This window comes from Molossus molossus, unplaced genomic scaffold (genome assembly GCF_014108415.1).
Source record: "Molossus molossus isolate mMolMol1 unplaced genomic scaffold, mMolMol1.p scaffold_m16_p_17, whole genome shotgun sequence".
Lineage (NCBI taxonomy): Eukaryota > Metazoa > Chordata > Mammalia > Chiroptera > Molossidae > Molossus > Molossus molossus.
Window position 1 is genome coordinate 20,883,108 of NW_023425352.1, and position 23,991 is coordinate 20,907,098.

The window sequence follows — 23,991 nt, forward strand, 5'->3', positions numbered from 1 at the left end:
AATGAATTTTTTGTTTTTTTTTAAATTTTCATGTTGGGACCTAGCTATTGAAAACTGCACCTCTAGAGATAGAAGGGTGGAAATTACTGTTACTAAATGATTGTGTTGAAGGCTCAGACAAGACTCAAGTGAGCCCCAGGTATTCTCAGAAATTCTAGTCAGGTGCAGAGGCCACACTCACTGCCATTCCCATTCCCATCCCCATCCCCATTCCCATCCCCATCCGGTGGGTTCTGCTCACTGAATCCTTCTCTACCTTAGGGGTTCCAGCTGCCGAAGCCACCAGAGCCCCCTTCTGTTGAGGTGGAGTACTACACCATTGCGGAATTCCAGTCGTGCATCTCTGATGGCATCAGCTTTCGGGGTGGACAGAAGGCAGAGGTGAGGCCTGCCGCCCCCCCTTCTCTGTCCTGCTGGCACTGTTCCTGAGGGGCAAGCAGGAACAAGACCCCGCGTGCTCCGCACCTCCCTCGCTGCGGCGTTGCCCAGAGCACGTGGCAGAGCTTGTGAGGAGGTGTCTTGAGACAAAGGGCTTCTGTGGTTGGGTCAGTTTGGAGGGCAGTGGGTTCAACAAAATCTAACCAGCTTTGTTGTGTTTTAACTGCAATACTTCTCAGAGCCTGTGACAGGGAGATGTCACTGTGCAGCTCTCTCAAAGGGGACTGCATTGGGCGGCATTGCCAGGCCCGTCTGGCCCCAGCCCACTTCCTCTCCCAGGACACCTCAGGTGCCAGCACATTAGAAAGTGTGTTGTTGGGAGAATGTGGTCCCGGCTGCTGAAGTAAAATGCTGGGGGGCCAGGTTCTGGCCGTGTCCATGCCACAGGCTCCTCTGGTGTTTGATGCCGTCCTCTCTCCCCCTGAACCCAGGCTTTGGTTATGTCTTTCTGCAAACTGGGGTAGTACCCCCCTGGGAACTCCCTCCTGGTGTGTCTCTAGCATGTGTGTAACTGCTTTGCAGCTGGTGCTGAGTAGCCCTTCCAGGGGACAGAGAAGAGCTGCCACTCTGTGGTTCTTGAGTGGCTCTATGTAGTAATGGAGTTAAGTCCAAGTAATTCATAGAAAACTGCCAGGAGACTAATGGGCAGGCTCGGCCCATGGGAAGTGATATCCACAGTGTGAATGTTTTAAATCACATGTCTGGAAGTTAGAACTAAATTTCCAAAAGAAATCATTCTCTCAGTGGTGCTCAGGTTTCTGGAAGAACCTGCGAAGCTCGTAATGTAACAGAACTATCATACTGAGGGTCTTCCGAAGCTAGACTTTCAGGTATAGGGGTGGGCGAGGACGAAGGGTAGAATACAGTACCCAGGCAAGGAGAAAGTCATTTTTTTTCTTTTGGCTGCGATCGCAGAGGCCTGGTCTTAGGCAGAGCTGCCTACGGGGGTCCAGCCTCTCTCCCTTCCTTGCCCACCCCCAGTGCCGGTGTTTTCATGCTCCCCGCCCCGCTTCAGGACCTCTTCCTCCAGGAGTGCTCCACAATCCAAAATTCCCTTCCCTTTGTGTTCCCCAGGCCAAGGAACCCCAGCACAACCAGTAACCACACAGCTGGCCTTGAGTCAATCTCAAATAGCGGTTAAGAAAGAAGCTCCTTGAACTAATTTATACTAATAAGGAAATGACTGAAAGCCCATCGTCCTTCCCACAGGAAACCATTCAGCCCAAGGAAATCTCTTCAGCTAGTTGGATTCACATGCAGTGAGAGGTGCACAGGCAGTGGGGGCAACACGGCTCTGTAGGGAGGCTCTGGCCTCAGGCCCCGTCTTCCAGCGACTCACCTGCATCTTCCCATTCTCTTCTGACCTCAGAACCCTTTCCAGGGTCACCAAGGGCGGACCCGGACATTGGAGGTGGGAGGAGGGTGGGAGTGGTGGAATGGTAGCTTTTCTATACGTGTGGGGCCTTGACAAGTTGGGTTTTGTAGGGACTGGGATCAGTGTCTCTTCTAAGTGCAGTAATTTAGGGGGCAGAGAAGCAGGGGTCTGAGAGGAGGCCAGCTCCCCCAGGGTGTTGACAGGCTTGGTAGGCCAGGGGAGAGGGACTTGAACAGTAGGAGCCTCCCAAATAGGAGATGATAGAGACCTGGGTTTGAATTCCGGTCCATCATTAACATTGGGCCCTGGGCCACTTATTTGCTCAGTTTGCGCATCTGTAAATGGAGATGGTGTCTCCTAGAGCCAGCGAATGAAGCCCCTAGCCCGGCACATCACAGGGTCCCAGTGATCCTCCAACTCACCGGCCTGTCCGCCCTTCCCCCTAGGTCATCGACAAGAACTCTGGTGGCTGGTGGTACGTGCAGATCGGCGAGAAGGAGGGCTGGGCCCCCGCGTCCTACATCGATAAACGCAAGAAGCCCAACCTGAGCCGCCGCACAAGCACACTGACCCGGCCCAAGGTACCCCCGCCTGCGCCCCCCAGCAAGCCCAAGGAGGCTGAGGAGGGGCCGGCAGGCACTAGCGAGAGCCAGGACTCCCCACTGAAGCTCAAGTACGAAGAGCCTGAGTATGACATCCCTGCCTTTGGTTTTGACTCAGAGCCAGAGCTGAGTGAGGAGCCCACGGAGGACAGAGGCTCGGGGGACAAGCGACCGGCCCAGCCCCACAGGCCCTCGCCTGCCTCCTCACTACAGCGGGCCCGCTTCAAGGTGGGCGGGTCTTCAGAGGATGTGGCCCTGGGAGAGGAGACCATCTATGAGAACGAGGGCTTCCGGCCATGTGCAGAGGACACCCTGTCAGCCAGACGTTCCTCCCGGGACAGTGACTCCCCAGGAGGCTCCCCGCTGTCCCTTGCCAGGAAAAACTCCCCCAAATCAGGCTCCCCCAAATCGTCCTCGCTCCTAAAGCTCAAGGCAGAGAAGAACGCCCAGGTGGAACTGGGGAAGAACCACTCCTCAGCCTCCTTTTCCTCATCCATCACCATCAACACCACCTGCTCCTCCTCCTCCTCCTCCTCCTCCTTGTCCAAGCACAGCAGCGACCTGAAGCCCCGTTCCGCCTCGGACGCAGGCATCCGCGGCACTCCCAAGGTCGGAGCGAAGAAGGACGCTGAGCTGAAGGCCGGGCTGACCTCTTGTGCTCGGGCCAAGCCATCGGTCCGGCCCAAGCCATTCCTGAACAGAGCAGAGTCCCAGAGTCAAGAGAAGATGGACATCAGCACTTTACGACGCCAGCTGAGACCCACAGGCCAGCTCCGGGGAGGTCTCAAGGGCTCTAAGAGTGAGGATGCAGAGCTGCCCCCTCAGACAGCCTCTGAGGGTCCCAACGAAGGGTCTAGGAGAGGCTCAGCTGACCTCATCACCCTCCCAGCTGCCACGCCCCCATGTCCCACCAAGAAGGGACGAGAAGGGCAGGCCACCTCCTACATGACATGCAGTGCCTACCAGAAGGTCCAGGACTCAGAGATCAGTTTCCCTGCGGGTGCGGAGGTGCAAGTTCTCGAGAAGTTGGAAAGCGGCTGGTGGTATGTAAGGTTTGGGGAGCTGGAGGGCTGGGCCCCTTCCCACTATTTGGTGCTGGGTGAGAGTGAACCACCTGACCCCTCTGGCAAGGAGCCGGATTCAGTAACTGCCAAGAGCAAGCAGAAGGAGGGCAAGTCAGACAGCCTGGAGAAGATCGAGAAGCGGGTCCAAGCGCTCAACAGCGTCAACCAGAGCAAGAGGGCCACGCCACCCATCCCCTCCAAGCCCCCAGGGGGCTTCAGCAAGTCTTCAGGTGCTGGGGTGGTGAAGATGAGGAATGGTATTCGGCAAGTGGCAGTGAGGCCCCAGTCGGTGTTCGTGTCCCCGCCACCCAAGGACAACAACCTGTCCTGCGCCCTCCGGAGGAACGAGTCGCTCACAGCCACCGACGGCCTCCGCGGCGTCCGCCGGAACTCCTCCTTCAGCACCGCCCGCGCGGCCGCTGCAGACAAGGGCCGCCTGGCCGAACGGGCTGCCAGCCAGGGCTCAGACACGCCTCTGCTGCCCGCCCAGCGCAGTGGTGTCCCCGTGTCCCCCGTGCGCCCCAAGCCCATCGAGAAGTCCCAGTTCATCCACAACAACCTCAAAGATGTGTATGTGTCAATTGCAGACTATGAGGGGGACGAGGAGACGGCAGGCTTCCAGGAGGGTGTGTCCATGGAGGTCCTGGAGAGGAACCCCAACGGCTGGTGGTACTGCCAGATCCTGGACGGGGCGAAGCCCTTCAAAGGCTGGGTGCCCTCCAACTACCTGGAGAAAAAGAACTGACGGAGGGCGTGGGTCCTTCCAACCTGAGTGTGGATGAGGGGTGAGATGAAGACCACGGGGAGAGGGGAAACGGGAGGGGGGTGGGGGGAGGACATTGAACCCTGCAGAATATGTGACCTCAAGGATACTCCCCTCCAGGCTGTCCCCCGGCTGGGAGGTAGGGTCTGGTGGGGACCCACCTTGAGCAGAAGGCCTGGAACGGCAGCAGGGGAGGCCTGGGACCAGAGGTAAGATAGCTGAGCCCCATGTGTGCGCCTTGGTGACTTCACTGATGGACTTGGCACCATTTGGGACGTGCCATGTGGGAAACCCCAGTTGTGCCTTGGCTGAAATCTGGAAAAGATGTGGTTATAGGGGCTTCCCGTGCCCTTCCCCAGCCTAGCCCAGTTCCAGTTGCTGGCATCTTGTCACCAGAGGTAGCCTTTGTATCATCTTCATCTGTAATTGTGAAATGAGTTAGTTTCCCAGGGATTGCCACCACCCACCACAAGTGGTGTGACAGAAGACATCTCTGGCTGTGGGGCTTGGAGGCCCCTGCTCTGAGCTCAGCCTGTCCCTGGCCAGGCCCAGTGTTAGTGTCTGCTAGTTGGAGAAGCAGCAGTTCCCAGCTGCCAACAAGGACCACCTTTCTTACCATCGCTGACCGCGAGCAGAGCCCACGCTGCCCGGGGTGCCCATGAACCACCAGCCCGACTTACAGGAGGATGGGCAAAGCCGTGGGCCTCTTCACAGTCTTCTTAGACTTTTTTGGGGTATTTTTCTGGGTGGGCAGTTCCTTTGCATGTTTTGGGAGAAGTTTATTGATTTGGGGCTTCTATGTTGGGCCTTGGATTTTGGTGTTATTTTAGGGGTTGTTTGGGGGCCTAAGGATGGTCAGCCTCGCAGGGGATGGGATGGGTAGTGGATGGGCTCTTTTGTTGCGCTCTTGTGGGAGGTTGGTTGTTGTTCGTGTGTCACGTGCTTCCCCTCCAGAGCCAGAGTCATTTCATTTGGTTCCACTGTGTGGATGGTACCGGAACACGGCACTTGACGGAGGCACCGGGGGCTGAAGCCCCAGCTCCCAAGCCCGCAAAGCAGAGACAACTGCTCTTCTGGCTGGTGCCCAGCCCCAGGAGGGAGGAGGGTCTCGTTCGGGAGCGAAGGCGGCTCTTGGGCTGCTGGGTGACTGCCATTCTGTGTATGGTCTCCTCCCTGGGCAGGACCGAAAGCCTGAGGGGACCCCAGCCGGGCCCCCCAGGGCCAGACTGGAGGACACCCCACCAGCTGCCCCCTAGCCTGCAAGCGATGACACAGGTACCCAGGAAGATGGAGGACCCAGGCCGGGAGCTGACCTGGTCTTTCCGAGGGGCAGTGCCCCCGTGAAGAGAGAAGCGAGAGAATAAAGTCCCCATCAACTTTGGGTCTTTCCGTCATTGACATTTCAGAGAGGACCCTCCAGAAGCCAGTGTGGCTTCCCAAGGACTCACCCTTCGCTGGGAGTGGATTTCCACACGTGCCTTTGATTTCAGACAGGTCAGGCTTCACAGCCGCAGATTCAGCTGCCAGAGTCTGGACCACGGCTGGTGCTTCTCCGGGAGGAACGGCCCTCTCTCCACCCTGCTTCCGCCCAGCGAGGACGTGTTCCCCGAAGATGGGCATGGGACCCAGCGTCTTGTGCCTTTATACCCCATCTGCCCGAGGCCTTGCCTGGGGATCCCCCCAGCCCTCCTCCCTCCGTACACTGAAGCCTGGCAGCTATAGCAAACTGCTCATGTTCTCTAAGGGCCGTGGTGAGATTTTGTTTCCTTTTGTTTTGTTTGTGAGTTTGTTTAAAACTAAATTAGTTATTTTCTTCTGCTGGACAGTATTAAATAGAGCAGGATGTTGAGTTAATCTGCTAGACTGCAGTACTAATGGTAGTGGTTTAGTGTCTTCATATTAATATTATTTGGACTTATTTGAACAATAATGATAAAGAAGTGGTTCATTATTTTTTAATTAATGCACTTTAATAAGGTGGAATGGAAAGAAACCCAGAGAGCAAAGTGCATTACCTAAAGATGCAGTATATACTTTTCTCATTTTTAAGCAGCACATATTTATTAAAAGAAAAAGAAGTAATTTATGATTATTTAAAATAAAATTTAAAAGTAGAGTGACCGTCAGGTTAAAGGACCTTCCACATAGCTATCTTCCGGGGGGGCCCAGTGGCCTCGCTCCTCCAGTCTGCACTGAGCCAGTTCAGTCAATACCACGAGGCCAGGCCAGGAAGGAGTGCAGGACGCGCCTGCCAAGCACAGAGCATCTCAGTCGGACTGGCCCACAGTGCTCCCCAGAACCTGCCCTTCCTCACTGTCTGCACTGCCCTGTGGGGCGCTATGCCACCACCAGGGCCCACATCCCCCCAGCCCCCGAAGACCCTCTCTCCTTGATCCCCAGTGCTCTAAGTGATGGTCATTAAAAGTGACCTCAGAGGTCACTCCATCCCCTCCCCGACTGTTATTGCAGCCCAGGGACAGGAAACGACTCCCAAAATCACATGGCTGAGTTTAATGCCAGACCTCCCCGCTGCATCAATCCTTGCACTCCTACCCCCCCCATTATAGTTTATTGTGTGGTCATCATGTTTACATTGTGACATCCAGCCCTGAGGATGGCTGGGAGTTGCTCAGGCATCCAGGAAAAGTGGGGAATGCTGCCACCTGGTGACAGCGTGTAGATTTGGGCAGTGAACAGGGATTGCCATGCCCCATCGTCACACCTCGCCCCTCACCATCACCCCCCAATTCACATCCCAGCACAAACCCTGAAAACCAAAAGAATAGTAATACTTGAAACAAAAAGGGTGCATGCCAGTCCCTCTCAGACATGGCCAGGGGATGCCAGGCCTTGTGCCCCTGGACTCCTAGCCCTACCCAGGGCAAAAGGGCCTTTCCCTAGAGCTACTGAGCTGCTTTGTGATTTTGGAGGGTACTGCTGGCAGCAGGTGGAGGAGGGAGGGGCCTGTGGCTCTGACCCATCTGGAGGAAAACCAGATCGGACTAAAAACAGAAAAAGAAAAAAAATCTCAGCAGTGTCCAAACCTAGTTTTCCATTAGTTGCAATTGAAAATGTGAAATGACATTGTATGGCTGTATACTGCAACTTTAATCATAATGAGCCCTTCTGAGGTCATTATTGAGGTTTATATAATGCCCGAAGACGCATCATTGGTGCTTTTTCTTTCAGTTGAAAGACTTTTTCTTTTATTACAAGGGGGAAAAAATGTCTTCATCTCTCTCCCACTTTATAACAGCGGGCCTGGCTGGGCTTCCTGGCCCTGCCACGCTGTTTCCACTAGGCCAAGGGGCCGTGGGGGCAGCGAGCGGGAGCTGGACGGGGTAACCCTGAGGAGCAGATGGCACATCTGCTCCTAGCTGTGGCCGGGCCCTGCTTTGCCAGCTCTTGGCCCATCCGCCCCAGCCTGGCCCCCACAGCTTCTCTTTGTTTCTCCTCAGTTCTCCATCTTGACGAAGGCATTATATAGAATCATTTTAATCACTTTCAGATGTTAGAGCAGCATATTTTACTGGCATTTATCCATCGCTTTCCTCCGCAAGGCATGTTACTACTCTTATCATCTACGGAAAAAAAGACAAGGGAATTTCGGTCAAGCGTTATTTTCATATTACTAGTATTTGCAGAATAGGCGTAGAACTATTTAAGTTTAGACCTTGGTTTGGTAGTTTGTTTTGTTGTTAAGGGAAAAAAAAAAAGATAAGGTAACCTCTACTTTTTCTGTTTTTGTATTTAACTAATATATTATTTCTTTAAGGTTACTGACTTCCCCTAGTCCCTCCAAATACTTTGCATTCTCAATCGAAAATGAAAACAATCTGAGAGACAGGAAACGTGCAATATTATCAGAGGGATGCCAGGGCTTGTTGAGACGGTCCAGTGGCCCGCCTGTTGATAGAGGGAGGCGGGCTGCTGGAAGTGGGGGCTGAGGAGCAGACAGGTGGCCTTATGGATATTGATCTTTTCCCCCTCCTCCTCGTCCCCCTTTCCTGGCAGGATGGCAGTGGTCCCCACCTGAGGGCAGCCCCTTTTTCTGTTGGGTGTCATCCACCCAGAATAAAGGGATTCAGGGAAGTAGCTCAGGGCTCTGGACCTCCTGGGGCCCCGCCCTCAGAGCACAGCAAGGACATCCGGGAACTGTTCGTTTTCATTTCCGTTGCCAGCCAGCTGCTCAGAAAGACCTGTCCTAAAAATCACTCAGCAGCCCTCTCTTACCCCAGTCTCCTGATGTTTGCGCCATGATCCTTTTGATGGATGTTTGAGTCTTTCTAAAACTATGTAACCTCAGTTCAGTTTATGGGCAGGAACCCTAGATGTAACCAAATCTTTTTTGGGGGATGTGGGTGCCTTCAGCCCTACAGATCCCGGTGAGACACCCATTTCCACAAGCCTGCAGCTGGGCCTGGTGCTAAGCCTGGGCCACCCATTCATCTCAATGGCTTCCGCCGAGGGGCGAGCCTGCCTCCGCTCCACACTCCAACAGTCAGTCCCCAGGGGGTCTCGGAGAAACATCTGAGGGACCTGCTCAGGGCTCTGCTGGTAGAACTGCCCACGACAGGTACCAAAGTGGCCTCCTCCTAACTTGGCACAGGTAGAAAAGGCAGCAGGATGGGAATTCTCTGGGTCCAAGCCCTTGGAGCTCTGCTTTTTGCTACAGGGACGTCCTTGCTGGCTTGTCCCCTCGACTTCCAGTACTGTATGCCTGCTGCTCCAACCCCTCTGTTTGGCGCATGTCTGTACAAATACGGATCTATGTGCCGAGTGGGACTGTGCCCCCACGTGTGGGTGTCTGTGCTTGGAGTGTATACATCTATGTCGATCTGAGAATCTTGACGCAGAGCTCTCTGGAAGAGAACCATCCACGTAGCTAAATTAAAATTCCCTCACTTTTTTGAGGGCTGTGTGTTGTTGAGAGTGTGTTTGAGTGTGTGTGTGTGTGTGTGTGTGTGTGTGTGAATTTCCCACTTGAACTGAATAAAATGGGGTTAGAGAAGAAAAATACTGGGCAAGCTGTCTCCATTGTACAGTCCTTGGCATTGGGCAGGCCCCACGGGACTCACAGCTTCTGGCAGCGTGTGTGTTATTCACACATGAAATTCTGGCTGGAGAGTGCAATGTGTCTTTTTAATTTTTTTGTAATTATTTTATTAAGTATTTAGTTGGAAACTTCACACTGGCATTAACAGATCTAGCAGAAGCAGCCTAGGCCATCATCCCAGGCTCCCAAATAAAGATGTGGAAAAGAGGTGCCGCTGGGTGTGCAAGGCTGAGGTGGTTCACTGGGTCACCACCTGCAGGTGTGCTATGTGCAGGCCGACTCCCACCCATTGCCATGCGTGTCATCGCTGTGGGAATCCCCATATAATAAAGGCGCCGCTGGCCCTCAGCTCGTTCCTGAGGGTGGTCAGGCGAGTCAGGGTGAGAACTTGCACGTGGTGGGAACTTGTGCGAGGCAAGCTCAGCAGACCTGCATGCATGTACATCAGCACCTTGCTCTAGACTTCGGACCCGTCTGACACTTCATGGGAATAGAGTGGAGGATTCTCCCTTGACCTTACTAAGACTTTTGCCTAAATCATGACCCCTGTTTGGGGCAGCTCTCTGCTTCTCATGCTCCATGATCAGAGAAGGATGGGGTGACTGACCTATTGCCTCATTTCAGGAGAAACAGCCCCACTGACCTTAGCTTCCCTCCTGTTTTGTCCTGTGCATCTGGGTCCCTAGGCAAGAAGTTGGATATATTGGTGCTTACAGACTGAGCAGAGGGTTCCACTTTCCATGGCCCAACCTGCCAATGAGGTTGAAATTACCGTGCGATCCCCTGCCCTGATCTTATCTTTCTATTCTTGAGTTTGCACTTGACCTTGACAATCAGCCCCCTCTCCCGTCCCAGTCCTAGAACTTAGCGGCCTTAGAGAATGAGTCCCTGCGCTAAAGGTCCCTCCTTTGCACCCCCACCCTCATCCTGGCTAGTGGGGCTGGACTTCAGGAGGCAAGAGAGAGTGGAAGAATTGTTTTAAAGCAAAAGGATGGATCGAGCATGTTGGAGATGAGCAAGAGGCATGTCAGCAAGATGAGTATGTGCATGTGTGACATGTTTAGGGTGTCTGGGACTCACGTCCCTTCCCAGAAGAGGATGTCTTCTACACAGAAAGGGAAAAGTGTGAGAATGCTGAGAGAGCGTTTGGAGTCTGGAGTTTTGTCTTTATTAGAAAGAAGAGAGAAGTCCATTCTGAGTGTTTCAGGAAGAAGAGAGCAGGTAAGAAGGGAATTTAGTGATTCAACACCCAAGGGTCCAGCCAGATCAGGTTGGAAAAGTCCCAAGATGAGGCCACTGAAGAAGCTGAGTCCCCAGCAGGCTTTTAATGAATGTTCATTGATTTACTCAGTGGAGAGGGAAGTCACCAGCGACAAATTGTATTTGAGTTTGGAGGCCCTGGCTCCAGAAAATTCATCCTCCTGGGTTCCCAGCTGGTTTTGCCCACCGCCTTTTGTCCAGTCCACAGCTAACCTCTCAAATTGCTTGAATCAGATGCTAGTAAACAAATGGGTCATGTAGTTAGAGACCCACCCACCCCCAAATTGGAACCTCAGGGTCCAGATACCATCAAGCTTATCTGGGAGGAAGGGAACTTCATTTGTTCTGTCCACCCCCCGTTCCCCCGTTATTCTCTAGTATCTCTGATGATACATACCTGTGGTTATTCAGTTTGCTGACCCTGCCTCACTGGTATGACTTAGAAGACGGGGTACAATGCACACTCATCCATGGATATGCCCTTTCGTTTTCAGTGGCCTATGACAAGGCACACTGTCTAAAGCGTTTCAGAGGAAGAATGGTAAACAGCCACCGTTCTTGAATCTGCATGTTGTTCTCTGCAACAGGTTTTCTTTCAATGCAGGACACAGGATGGGAAAGGGTTTCACTGCTAGTCACTGAGGTCTGCAGGAAGGTGACTGAGTGATGCACATGTGAGTGGCAGGGCCCTGAAGTGTGGCTTTGCAGACTGCATGGTTGCATGTCAGCTGCTCCAGAACTTTGGGGAATTCCTCACGGTGTCCACTTAACCCCTTCCAGTTCCTAGCGGGCTCTGTGGGGGTTGGGAGGAGGCTGTTCCCTCTTTCCTCCCCAGCAGAGAAACTGAAGAAAAATCATTGAATTGGATGTGTTTGAGTGCTAAAAAATTTCCAGGATCAATGCTGGTGCTAAATTATCTCCATGTTTCTAATATTTTTAATAGTGGGTTTGTTTTTTAATTGTTCTCATCACAAAAATGCAAAATGCAGTGTCCTGGGGGAAGGGACCCAGCCCCTTGGCCTTCACCTTTCCAGGTGTCTATCATTTTTGACGGGACTCTTTGGTCTGCAGAAATACTCTGACTTGGCATGCTTCTAGACTGTAAGATTTGGGTTGTTTTATTTTGTATTTTTGTTTATGTTTACATGCATCTTCTTGTATTTTCCTGAAAATTAAATAAAGTTTTTGGCCTTTTTAACTGAACAGAATCACCTCTTAATTCTCCCTGATGCCAGTAAATCCATCCAACTGAATGGCAGAATTATCCCAGTGTAGAGTGAGCTGCAGGATCTGAGCCTTCGAGGACACTGGGGAGGGGGAGGAGGGGGTAAGTTCCCACCACTGTTGGTGAGAATCCTGCTCAAGCTCCTCCCCCTTCACCACCTCTGCCGTGGGGAAGCTTTCTTGGCAGCCAGAGCTTTGGAAGAGATGCAGATCTTGGGGGCCAAAGACCCACATCTATCAGGCCTAGCTGGTCCCTCAGCTTAGAGCACCTAGACCTCCCTACTTCTGCTGGACTCTAGTAACAGCTGGGTGGCCCTGATGTAGGGAGCAGCCACGGCTGTTCGAGGCCAGGCAGAGGCTGGGCATCCAGAGTGTCCTCATTGTGTCTAGACCCCTTCTGCCACCACCAGCCTTTGCAGCCAGCCACATGCACTCACCTAGAAAGTTTCTCCAGGTCTCTTCCCAGAAGCATCCTTTTTCTGCCCAGTTGTGCCACCCATTTGGTATAGGCCTCAGCACCCACCAATGCTGAGGGACCGTCGAGGGATGGGGAGGCCCTGTGGAGTTCCTCAGAAACTCCAGTCTGCTGACCTGAGGACCTGCGATCCTTTCATTAGCCCCTAGGTGGCGCTGCCACACCACAAGGGTTCCGGGCCTGGTTGGGGCTCCCCTCAGCCAAGAGAAAGCTGAGCAGGCCTCATGGACTCCCACTGCTCTAGCACCAACAAACACTGCTCCTCAGACCCAGGGACCTGAGGCTGCCAAAGGGCAGTGGCTTCTCCCTTTCAACTTACAAGGCTCGCCTGGCATTCTGGCCCTGGCCATCCAAACCTTAGGCCGTGCTCCAGCACCGCACTCTGATTGTTGACTCCCCTCTATACCCAGGACACCTGGCCCTCCAGTGTCAACTCCCCCACCCCTACTCACACACACTGGCGCGCACACCCCACACACATTGGCCCTCCCTCCCCAGCCCTCCATGCTGCACAGCACAGCCTTAGGCTGGTACAAATCACCTTTATTCACAATCACAGCGACCCAAGTTCACAAAGGAGGCAGCAATGACCCCCACACTAACAGAGACAATGGGACAGATGGCTTCCTCTCCCCCTCAGGCAGCAGCCCCTGCACTTAAGACCTACCCTTGCCTCTGAAATGGAACCCTTGGCTGGATGGGGCCACCACCTCCCCTACCCCACCCCCACAGAAGAGGTCACGGGGGTCAGAGACTAGGGAGACCCCTAGCAGAATTATGACTTCTCAAAGGCCCACTGTAAGGCAGGGACAGACACGAGCCCATCCTGGCGTCCTGATCCCTAGTGCTGTCCCACCACGGCACCCCATAGCAGCCTCTCACCAAAGAACTAAGTCACACATTTTACAGACATGGGAGCTGAGGCACAGAGGGGCTCCAACCTGGCCAGGCCACACAACTGGTCAGTTGCCAGGTCCAGAGTCCCATGCTCTGCCAGCGACAGGGAGGAGCAGTCTCTGAGGGGCAGAGGGCTGGGAAGTTGGGGGTACACTAGGCCAAGACTCTTGAGAGCTGGCCCCAGCCCGTGGCCTATCAGGTTGGCGCCAGGGCAGAGATGACTGTAGCCTAAGAGCACGTGGGGGGGCACTCCCTCACCCCAAAACCGGGAATAGGAACCAGAGATGCTGGGACCCAGTCCCTACCCCTCATCTTTCCTGGGGGCGAAGTGCCTTTCCTAAGAACAGGCTCCTGCCTCTACCGTCACTAGGCTCCCAGCCTTCTCCCCTGGCCAGCGAGGCTCTCCTTCAGCCTTCCCAGACTTTTTATGTCCTTTGTGGGGGGGCACTCTTGGGCCTCTTGACGTATTTGAGCCAACTCAGAAACCCTGCTCCAGCCCAAGGAGGAAGGGCACTTTGTGGCTCTGGGTGACCACCAGTCCCAGGGGATCAAGGAGGCTCAATTTGCCTGTGTAAAACGGACACAATTTGCCAGGAGGCCTCCCAATTCAGACCTTTTGCAAGGAGTTCTGACTTATGGTAAGCACAGCTAACTATGGACTTTGGGGCTAGAGTCTGGGAAATGCTGCCCCCCTCAATCTGCACACACCAGGGCAGCATTTCCAGGGGCCTGTGGGTTGGGAACTCACCTCCCCCCATAAAAAAAAAAAAAAAAAAAGAAACCCACAAACCAAATAAATAAATTAATTAAAATAAAGAAAAGGGCTGGTCTTATTCCAGGAAACCTCCCTGCCCCCGACCCAGGGCCTTGGCCTCGGCCTCGCCTAGGGACGTTACAGCATCTCGGAGCATCAGCCAGGCCCAGGACAGCACTGAGATGTAGGACAGGTCACAGACAGTAGACACAAACCTGTTCCTAGAGACCCTGACAGAAGGCAGACCCTGCTCTCCAGCCACACCAAGGGGCGAGATGATGGGGGCAGAAAGGCTATGACCAAGGAGGATCCTGCGCATCTCTGCCAGGGCGAGGGGCCAGGGACTCAGAACCTGCCGCCTTCTGCAGCCTGTAAGTCCACCCATCCTGGGGGAGAGGGGGGCATGGCATGAAGGCTGCAGCCTGTCTGGGTGAGAGGTATCCACTGGTCGTCTTTCCCCTGCCTGCCAGGCCCAAGGGGCAGGGGAGAGAGGAAGAAGGTGGGTACAGGGCAGAGTAAGGCAGCAGCTCAGGGGCTCCCTGCCCAGGGCTGCTGGCAAGCAGGCTGTGCCCTGCTCAAGGGCAGTCGGCTGAGGGAGCAAGTGGAGGCTGATGTTCAGTCCACACTCCACCAGCCAAGCCGCATGCCCTGGCGCAGGGCCACATCTGCCCAGAAGAAGGGGCACGCTTTCCAGTTCTCACAAAGGTGCCACATGGGCTGGAGGGACCTCCTAGAAGTCGGTCCCAGATGGGGAAGGATGAGGACAGGCTGAGACCCCGATCTGGTCCCTCGGCATGAAAGGAAGGGCTCGGCGCAGAGAAGGGCAGACAGAGTGTAGCCTCTCCCTCCCCCTGCCAGGCGATTGCTTCTGCCCCCGGACCACCCTGCATGATACCCCTGTTCTCCCCAAACCTTCAGGGGCCGCAGTTTCCCATGTTTAATGGAGAAGGGTAAAGAATTTCCAAAATGAGGATGAAGAGAAGGGGCCCGTTGGCTTGCCCCTCGGCTGGAGCTGGGCAGAAGTCCAAGGAGGTGGGCATGAGGGCTAGGGCACCGCATGGGGCTAGGAGCTCCGGTAGGTCTTGATGATGTCCTTGATGGGGCGGCGGCAGATGGGGCAGCAGGCGTGCAGAGACTTCTTGAGGCGCAGACCGCAGGCATAGCAGAGGCACATATGGCCACATGTGTAGATGACCGTGTCCACTGCGTGCTCATAGCAAATGGTGCACTCGTCACTCCACTGGCTCGTGCCTGGGGTCACTGGTGACTCGGGCAGGCTCACCGGTGAGTTGGGAGCTGTCCCTGGGGGTGAGGGGACACCAGTCAAGGGGAGACTTAGTCCAACTCAGTCCCAGGTTCATGGGAAGAGAGGCCCCTGGCCTCTTGCCCCCCTCCCCCCCATTTATCAGATCTGCCTGTTCACTCAGATGACCTGCCTTCCTGGACACGAGGAGAGAGGGCACACTCCGGGAAGTCCCACTGCTGGCCCCTCAGCTCCCAGGAGCAAGGGCGTCCATGCAGCAGCGATGGAGGAGGAGGAGGGATGGGGGAAGGAAGAGGGCCAAACCCTTTAAATGTGGGCTCTGCCTGAGCTATCCTTTGGTGTTCCCTGTGTATTAAAAAAGTCCTTTGGAGAAAGGTACCCAGCTAGAAGACAGAATGAGATACATCCCAGAAATCACCACCCAACAGGGTTCAGCGGGCCCGCTGCAGCTCCTCCTGGGCCCCAGCCTGGATACAGGAGCTGCGTGCCTTCCTCAGCCAGGGCGTCGGGTAGGGTCTGGCACAGACCCATCCACCCGGAGGGGCCAGCCCACTTACCGCCAGCAGAGCTCCCCAGAGGTCCAGAGCTGCAGGTGCTGAGCGAGGGGTCAGAGAGGCGGCTGCCCAGGGCACTGGGCGAGGCTGGCGTGGAGGCAGGAGAGCAGGGGAGAGACGGGACACCCCGCTCTGCCAGGATGGTGGAGCCTGCAGAGGGAGGGAGGGGCGCACTGACCATCAAAGGCTCACTGGGAGAAAGCTCGAGTCTCCGCCTCTCCTGCAGGGTCCCAGGAGATAAAGTGGGTGCCACAGTCTGACCACACAGCCCAGCCACCGGGCTCAGGGCAGGATCCCTCAGGCTGCTCAGCATCCTGCCCCAGCTCTCTGTGCCCGCCTACAAACTGGAGAGCCACCGTGCTCTGGTGCTGCTCCATCAGCAGTCTCCAAACCAGCCCCTGCTTAGGAGCCCACATCCGCTCTTCCCCATGTATCCTTCACCTGCAAGGGTTCCCCAGCCAGAGGACAAACTCACCTTTCTCCAGCCCTGAACGGCCCCTCCAGCCCTGGCCTCACCTGCCCTGTGCCCTCCATCACTGTCCCCAGATATCACCCACTTTCTCCTCTGCACTGGCACCTTTGAAATGCCCTTCACCATCTCCCACACTTCTCTGTCCTACTTTCTTTACCTCCTTCTTCCCCTCACACCTCTCCCTCTTCTCCTTACCTTCCCCTTTCCTCCCTCCTTCCTCCAACAAGCCCTTTCTGAGGGCCTACAGGTACCATACAGTGTGTGTGTGTGTGTGTGTGTGTGTGTGTGTGTGTGTGTGTGTGTGATTGAAAACAAGGCACACAGAGCTCTGGCCCCCAGGTACGATACACTGTGTGTGTGTGTGTGTGTGTGTGTGTGTGTGATTGAAAACAAGGCACACAGAGCTCTGGCCCCCAGAGAGCTAAGGAACAATCCAGGGGCCTCTTGTGGCTGTCCTCAAAACCCCCTTCCGGGCAGCCTTGATACCCCCACCCCAACCACATTACTCTTTACCACTGACCAACCAACCATACACACTGCATGCAAAGGACTAAACAACCACAGATTCTGGGCTATTATCTGTCCTTTACCTAGAAATGCAGCTTTGTTTCCCCAGTTAAACCATGACCGTCCTGAGCAGGAAATCGTACTCATCCGTGACTCTCCCCAGACCTGTACATAGTGTAACGCTCTACACACAAGTTAAGTACTCAATGAGACCTTTTCTACTATTAGTCTTTGCTCTAATCCATTTAGTAGTCACTGTTTCTAGAAATATTCATTCATTAGCTATCCACAGGGTTTCTCTTATTAGTGTTAATAGTTTTTAAGTTAATTATGATCTCCTTCCTCAGAAATTCATACCTCCTATTTGTTTGTCTTGCCTATTGCACTGGCTAGCATTTTCAGAACAATACTGAAAGGCACCCCTGCCATATTTCTGACCCTGATGAGAATATTTCTAGTGTTTCACCTTTAAGTATGGAATTGGCTATTGTTCTGGAGTGAAGGAATAGCCTCCCAGTCTTACCTCGGCCTTCCACGGAGCAAAGCATTCCCCTGTCCGGTAAAGAGTTGCCCTTCATACATTGTCACTGATTTATTTTTCTTTTGGACTCAGTCAGGATCCTCTAACACCAATTTGCTGGTTGGACACCCAATTCTCCAGACAGCTCAGGAGCACTCTATTTAGTATATATAGAGTGTCCCTAAAAAATGTGTATAAGGTGTCTGTAGATTCTATTACACTTTGAAAATGAAATGTATTTTAATAAACACTGGCTTTATAATTATTCAACGTTATGTGTACATTTCTGGACACCCTATATTGAATTCTGAATGATTATTCAACACCCATCTTGGCCTGCTGACCTCTTGGGACATTTAAGCCCTGCTTTGTTTCTAAGCATCTTCTCTGCCCCAGTCTAGTAAGCCTCTTGGGCAACAGAAGCCTCACTGGAAAGCCACTTAGCTATTATTAGATGGTGCTGAGGCAAGAGGGTGCCTTGCCCTGATAGAATCTATTTCATCCGAGGAGCAGTGTCTCCTGGTGAGTGTAGTCAAATATCTTTTCACTTCATCCTGATTTTTTTCTGCACCCAAACCATTTTTCTTTTTTTTTTTTTTTTATTGATTTGAGAGAGAGAGAAGAAGGTAGAGGGAGAGAGAGATGGAAACATCAATGAGAGAAAACATCGACTGGCTGCCTCCTGCATGCCCCACACTGGGAACTGGGCCCACAGCCTGGGCATGTGCCCTGACCGGGAATCGAACCGGCCACCTCTTGGTACATGGGTCAACACTCAACCACTGAGCCACACCGGCCGGGCAAATCCAATTTCTTTTTATTCCATCCTGACTTTTCATCCCCAACTTCTTTCCTTCCTGATGTCTTTTCATCTAGCTTGATTTCTTTTCATTCCTTCCTGATTTACCTTCCCTCAATCCTAACTTCTTAGCATCCCAGCCTCATTTCTTTTCATTCTTTTTAAAATTTATTTTTAACTCTATCTTCACTTGATCTCTGGAATAGAGTAGGAAGTTCTCACTGATTTTAACTGATTTCTGGCACATTCCCACAATCACCAACAGCATTGTATCCACAAATACATGCATGCATTTAGTTACTCACATGTGCTTACATGCGGTATGCCAATCTTAGTGGAACTCATGCTCACTCACATACATACATTATCTTGTCCATGAAGTCTCCTGGGGTGAAATGTAGGCTGGGGGTTATAAGGCCCAGGGGTCTCTAAATTTGTCTATGTAAACTTGCTTTAAAAAAATCAAATGCCTAGGACCTATCCAAGATGTACAGTATAGTCTCTGGAGGTACTCAAGGACCTGCACTTGAGTGAGTTCTCACAGTGAGTCTAATGAAACTAGCCCAGTCTACTGCAGGTGTTGGCGGACCAGCACTCCAAAAGCATGAATGAATACCTGCTCACTCTAGGATAAGAGGTCCCAGGAGATGCTTTGTGAAAACAAGATTTCTGGTTAAATCATTTTGGAAAATCTGTACACCATAAGCATAACCACTCCCTCCTTAAAAACTCACACTGCATAGCAAAGGCTCGGAGAAGTTCTGCAGTAAAGAATCTCCCACTTTTTAAGCTCTGGCTGAGGGGCTCGTTGTCATTCTATACACCAAAAGGTGGCAGGTTCGAGTCCCAGTCAGGGCACATACCTAGGCTGTGGGTTTGTTCCCTAGTCAGAGCACACTTAAATGAGGCAAACTGATCAATGTTTCTCTCTCACAATGATGTTTCTCTCTCTCTCGCTCTCACTCTCTCTCCCTAAAACTCAGTAAAAATATATCCTTGGGTGAGGAGAAAGGAAGAAAAGGAAGGAAGGGGGAGAGGGAGGGAGGGAGGGAGGGAGGAAGGAAGGGAGGGAGGGAGGAAGGAATCCCCTACTTTTTAAAAACTCTGTACTTCCTAAGCTTTCGTGATCCAAGGATCCTTTCTGGATGGACATCTAACCCACAGAACCTAACCCACAGAACACTCTGGGAAACATGGCTGACCCAAGGCCATGTCCAAATCTGTCCATTCAAACCCAGAAAGTAAAGCTTAGACATCTGCAACCCCATTTCCTCCAAGGCCCTCTGCTCAGGGATTCCCCACAGGCCTCCAACCCAGGCACCACCTTGCACAGACACCTGGCTCCTGGCTCCTGACATACCAACCTCTACCTCTTTTTCTTTTCTTTTTTTTCTTAATCCTCACCTGAGGACATTTTTTCCATTTTTTTGTTCAGATAGAGCAGGAGGGAGAGCGAGGAAGAGAGAGAGAGAGAAACATCGATGTGAAAGGGACACATCGAGTGGTTGCCACCCGCTCGACCCAACCAGGGCCAGGGACAAACTGCAACCGAGGTACGTGCCCTTAGTGGGAACCAAACCCAGATCTCTCTGGACCACAGGCCTACACTCTAACCGCTGAGCCAAACCGGCCAGGGCCAACCTCTTTTTCTTATTTGGGCACACAACCACATTAAGAGACAGAGGTCTTTATTCCCATTTGGGAGAGATGGAAACTGAACTCCAAAAAGTTAAGTGCTGATGGAAACAAAATTTTTTTATTTTAAGTGTCCACTGGAATGTGTGTACCTGGACTGTTTATCGTGTATCTGTGGGAATATGGGTTAATCGGATTTGAGAACAATCCACGCTTTTCTCCCCTCCCCACGGTGGGTCTGGTGAGATTTGAGGGCCGTAGAGTCCCGCCCAAAACTCATTTCAGTGTCTGTGGCTCCTTGACAATCATAATGGGGCGGACCCTCTTTTCCCCTACCCAGATCAGCCCCCTCTTCCGGGAGACTGGACGCTGGGTGTAGAGGGCAGCTGGGCCGCCTGGGGTGCTGGGGAGGGGCTGGCACGGGTCGGGGCACTCACCGAGGAGGCGGATCTGCGTGATGGCTCCATGCAGACCGAAGAGCATCCAGAGCGGCTGCGAGGCGTCCACGCACAGCTGCATGCCCGCAGCGGCGCCGTTGTGGCTCAGGTGCAGCTCGCCGTCGGTGTTGACCACCAGGCCCAGAATGTCGCCACTGTGCAGGGGCCCCGGCACGCGGCACACGGCCCAGAACTCCTTGCGGTCCACCAGGGCCTCGGTGCTGAAGGGCAGGTCGGCCGGCCTCAGCGTGCCCGGGTCGCACGTGGTGACCCCGAAGGAGAGCGCGCCGGGCCGCGCGCCGCTGGCGCGCGTGACCTTCACGAAGATGGTCTCGGCCACGCGCACGGGCCGGCTGGTGAAGACGAGGGCGCGGTCGTCGCGCCCGTGCTCCAGGCGCGCCACCGTCTGCTCGTCCAGAATCCGGACGTGCGCGCCGGCGCGCAGCGGGTGGAAGCGCAGGTCGCCGTCGAGCTGCGCGGGGAGCGCGCGGCTGTGCTGCGAGTTGAGCGAGTTCTGCGGGATGGGGCAGCCGGCGGCCGGCGTGACCTCGTCGCCTTCCCCCGCGGGCACGTTGAGGTCGCACAGGCTCACGGAGAGGCGCGCGTCGTCCGCCTCGCGCCGCAGCGACGGCCTCCGCAGGGCGGTGAAGGAGCGCGGCCGCAGGCAGTCTGGCAGCACCAGCTCGCTGTCTGTGGCCAGGGAGGGGAGACACCGGCCACCGTCAGGCGGGCCACGACGGGTCAGTCCCCACCGCCAGGACCCTCCTCCAGCTAGTCTTTAAAGTATGCACCATCAAAACAATGCACTTTTTTTTTCTTTATTGGTTTTAGAGAGAGAGGACGGGAAAGGGAGAGATAGAAACATCCATGAGCGAGAACATCGTTGCCTGCCTCCTGCATGCCCCACTGGGGATTTGACCCCCAACTTCGGCATGTGCCTTAACTGGGAATCGAACCAGAGACCTCCTGGTGCGTGGGTCTTTGCTCAACCACTGAGCCATAGGGGTGGGGCAAAATACCAGACTTTTAAAGGCATCAAAAATGCTTAGGACATTAAGGAGCAAATGGGCAATCAGAGTTGTGCATGCAGAACATCTAAACTATTTGCTTAAACAAAGGGTTAAGGCTGGAAGGAAAGACACTGAAATTGAAACAGAGGGTGTCCTTATGACTTTGATTAAATTTAGCTTTGGATCCTAGCTCTAGAAATCTCTCTACAGCACTCATAGATCTAGCCTCTCCCTTCAACCCCGAGGCAGCCGAAGACAATAGCCAGGACCTGACTAATGGTCTGGCCCTCTGGCAGGCGTAAGATAACATCTTGACCTAAATTATGTTTCAGCTCCTGAACCCCAGGCTACTTTTCTGTGAAACCAGACTGAGGGATGCCGAGGCAGACACAAAGCTGTCCTCAAGATCTGAAGAAATGATTTATTACCCTTATCTCACTTCCCACCAACCAGCTTCCAGCACAATCTGGAACCACCTAAACCCCACCTTCCCGATTTGTGATTTTTGCCCTATATCATCTGAAACCTAGATGCCATTGGGGAGTTCCATCGTTAGAGGATTGGCCATTTCACTATTCAACTTTTTCTTTCTATGCTATGAACTCCTGCTCCAGCATTTCTTTTGGGTCAGTGTGCGCAGGCAAACTCAAATATTAGGGTCCCAGTAACAAAATTAAAAACAAGATTGCTTCTAAATGGCACACTTATAAAAGATATATATATATATATATATATATATATACATTTAAATATGTTTTTATTGATTTTTTTTAGAGCGAGAGGAAGGGCAAAAGAGAAACATCGATGTGAGAAACATTGATCAACTGCTTCCTGCACGCCCCCCACGGGGGATCGAGCCCACAACCCTGGTGGCGCGAGGACCTCTCAGTCCATGGGACAACACTCAATCCACTAAACCACACCGGCCAGGCTAAAAGACATTTTTAAAAATATAACTCCTGAGGCCCTCTCTCTTTATCCTCAGCAGCCAGAACAGCCCCAGCACTTAGTAGACAAGCAGTAAATAAATGTGTTGAATGTACTGCTGACATCCTCAGAACCCTTCTTTGCATAAATTGTCGCATCTTATTCTAACAATTAGCTTTTGAAGTTATTGTTCCCACAGAAGAACAATTTCTTTGAGGCTGAGAGAAATTGAGCAAATGTATCCAAGCTATCCTTTTTGAAAGTGACTTAATAGGAAATCAAAACCTTTTTAATCATGCAAGTCATACAGACTATATTTTGTAGAAAAGACAGTTCAGCAAAAAGAAAAAATAACCACCTGTCATCCTACCTTCCAGAGAAAAATACTATTAATATTTGGATATATGACCATGCAGTCTTTTTTCCAGTATAATTTTTCGTAACTTTTTTTAAAAACAAAAATTGAATCATGCTATATAAACACCAGTAGTTTTTAACCTTGGTAACAAAGGGTAACAAATCCCTTTTAAAATGTGATAACTTTGACCTATCTCCTCCTCAGAAAAATGCACATTCTCCCTAAATTTTGTGAATCATTTTAGGGCATCTGTGAATAAAGCCATCCAGGTCAAACTTTTATTTATAATAAAAGTCACTGTACACGATGAATTGCTCCTACATTTCACCCTTAAAGCTTCCCGTGGAGGTGTTCCCACGGTACAGATAACGCTCAGAGATGCTATGTGACAACCCCAAGTGGCAGATCCAGGTGGAAGCAAGGTCTGTCCAACTCCCGATGCCAGTTTTCGCTTCAGGTCCTCCTTTTTACTGAACCCCTTCTGTGGGAATCCCCAGATTTGGCTAGTGATACTGTAGGCCACATCACGGGCCAATTCCTCCCTGGGAGCCTTTTCTCTGAGCCTCCCCAAGGGAGAAAGTTTTCTCTCCAGGAACTGGGTAAGGATGGCCGGGGTGCTCAGTGAGAGCAGAGCTTGAGGGACTGGACTGGTCTGGCCAGCAGAGGCCAGAATCCAGCTCTCGCTAAATCTATCGACACCGTCCCTAAGCCTCCCTGTTTTTGTTCTCTCCCACCCAGTACCCTACCCCTTCCAGGAACAGTGGTGTTTGGGTGCAGGCAAGGAGAGGGTGCTAGGCCCTCCCCCAAGTCCCCTGTCTCTCTGGAGAAGCCTCCTGGGGCCTGGCTGGTTGGGATTTCCCAGCATTGTGCTTGGCAAGGAGAAGGGAGCCGACCGGAAAATGCGATTATTCCAGGGAATTGACTCTGTGACAGCGATGGTGCAGAGAGGCTGGGGGGCTGTGGAAAGGCAGAGGCGAGGAGGGCCTGAACAGGAGAGGGTGCACAAGAGACAGTGAGGTCCTGGGGAAGGCTGTTTGTTGACCTGGACCCCAGGGAACAGCCCCTGCTCCCCCACTCCTCGGGGTTCCAGGCAGTGGCCTTGCAGATTCCAGGAGGCTGGAGACAGAGCGGGGAAGGACAGCAGGGCGAGGGGGAAGGAGTGGCTCAGAGATGCCCAGCCAGGGCCTACAGGAACAAGGCTTCCGCAGGCCCACACATGTACCCCCACTTTTCTCTCCCCACCCCTCAGACTCGCGGGACAATCAGTTGGAGCCCGTGGAGCTGGGAAGACCCTCAAAACAGATTTCTGAATGGGACTGGATGTGCATTATCCTGGTCTCTGCCCCTTCTACCCGAATAGGGAGTCCTCTTCCACTTGAATATGCCCACTACTGGGTACTCACTACCTCCCGGGCAACCTGTGCCGTTGTTGAGCTACTCTGACTTTAAGAAAGTGTTTCCTTCTCTTAAACTGAAATATACCTCCTTGTATGTATATCCACTACCTCAGCCCCACACTGAAGACAACTCTCCTCAGGGAATACTTAGACTCACCACATACCTTCCCACCTGTTAGACAATGAACAGAACCAGACTAAGT

At 52.9% G+C, this 23,991-nt stretch overlaps 2 protein-coding genes across 10 annotated transcripts in view; one reads left to right on the forward strand and one right to left on the reverse strand.

The window, feature by feature from the left end:
* Window positions 1-4,269, forward strand: part of SH3PXD2A (SH3 and PX domains 2A) — a 249,334-nt gene extending 245,065 nt beyond the window's left edge. For all 8 annotated transcript variants that reach the window (XM_036264874.1, XM_036264873.1, XM_036264875.1 and 5 more), the window contains 2 exons: window positions 262-381; window positions 2,260-4,269. In XM_036264874.1, coding sequence (XP_036120767.1) covers window positions 262-381; window positions 2,260-4,224 — 2,085 coding nt within the window. In that variant the 3' untranslated portion in view covers window positions 4,225-4,269. The remainder of the gene's footprint in view (window positions 1-261; window positions 382-2,259) is intronic.
* A 9,659-nt stretch (window positions 4,270-13,928) lies between these two features.
* NEURL1 (neuralized E3 ubiquitin protein ligase 1) overlaps window positions 13,929-23,991 on the reverse strand; it is an 83,059-nt gene continuing 72,996 nt past the window's right edge. For both annotated transcript variants that reach the window (XM_036265958.1, XM_036265959.1), the window contains exons 4-6: window positions 20,097-20,786; window positions 15,730-15,876; window positions 13,929-15,210 (exon numbers count right to left, since the gene is read on the reverse strand). In XM_036265958.1, coding sequence (XP_036121851.1) covers window positions 14,972-15,210; window positions 15,730-15,876; window positions 20,097-20,786 — 1,076 coding nt within the window. In that variant the 3' untranslated portion in view covers window positions 13,929-14,971. The remainder of the gene's footprint in view (window positions 15,211-15,729; window positions 15,877-20,096; window positions 20,787-23,991) is intronic.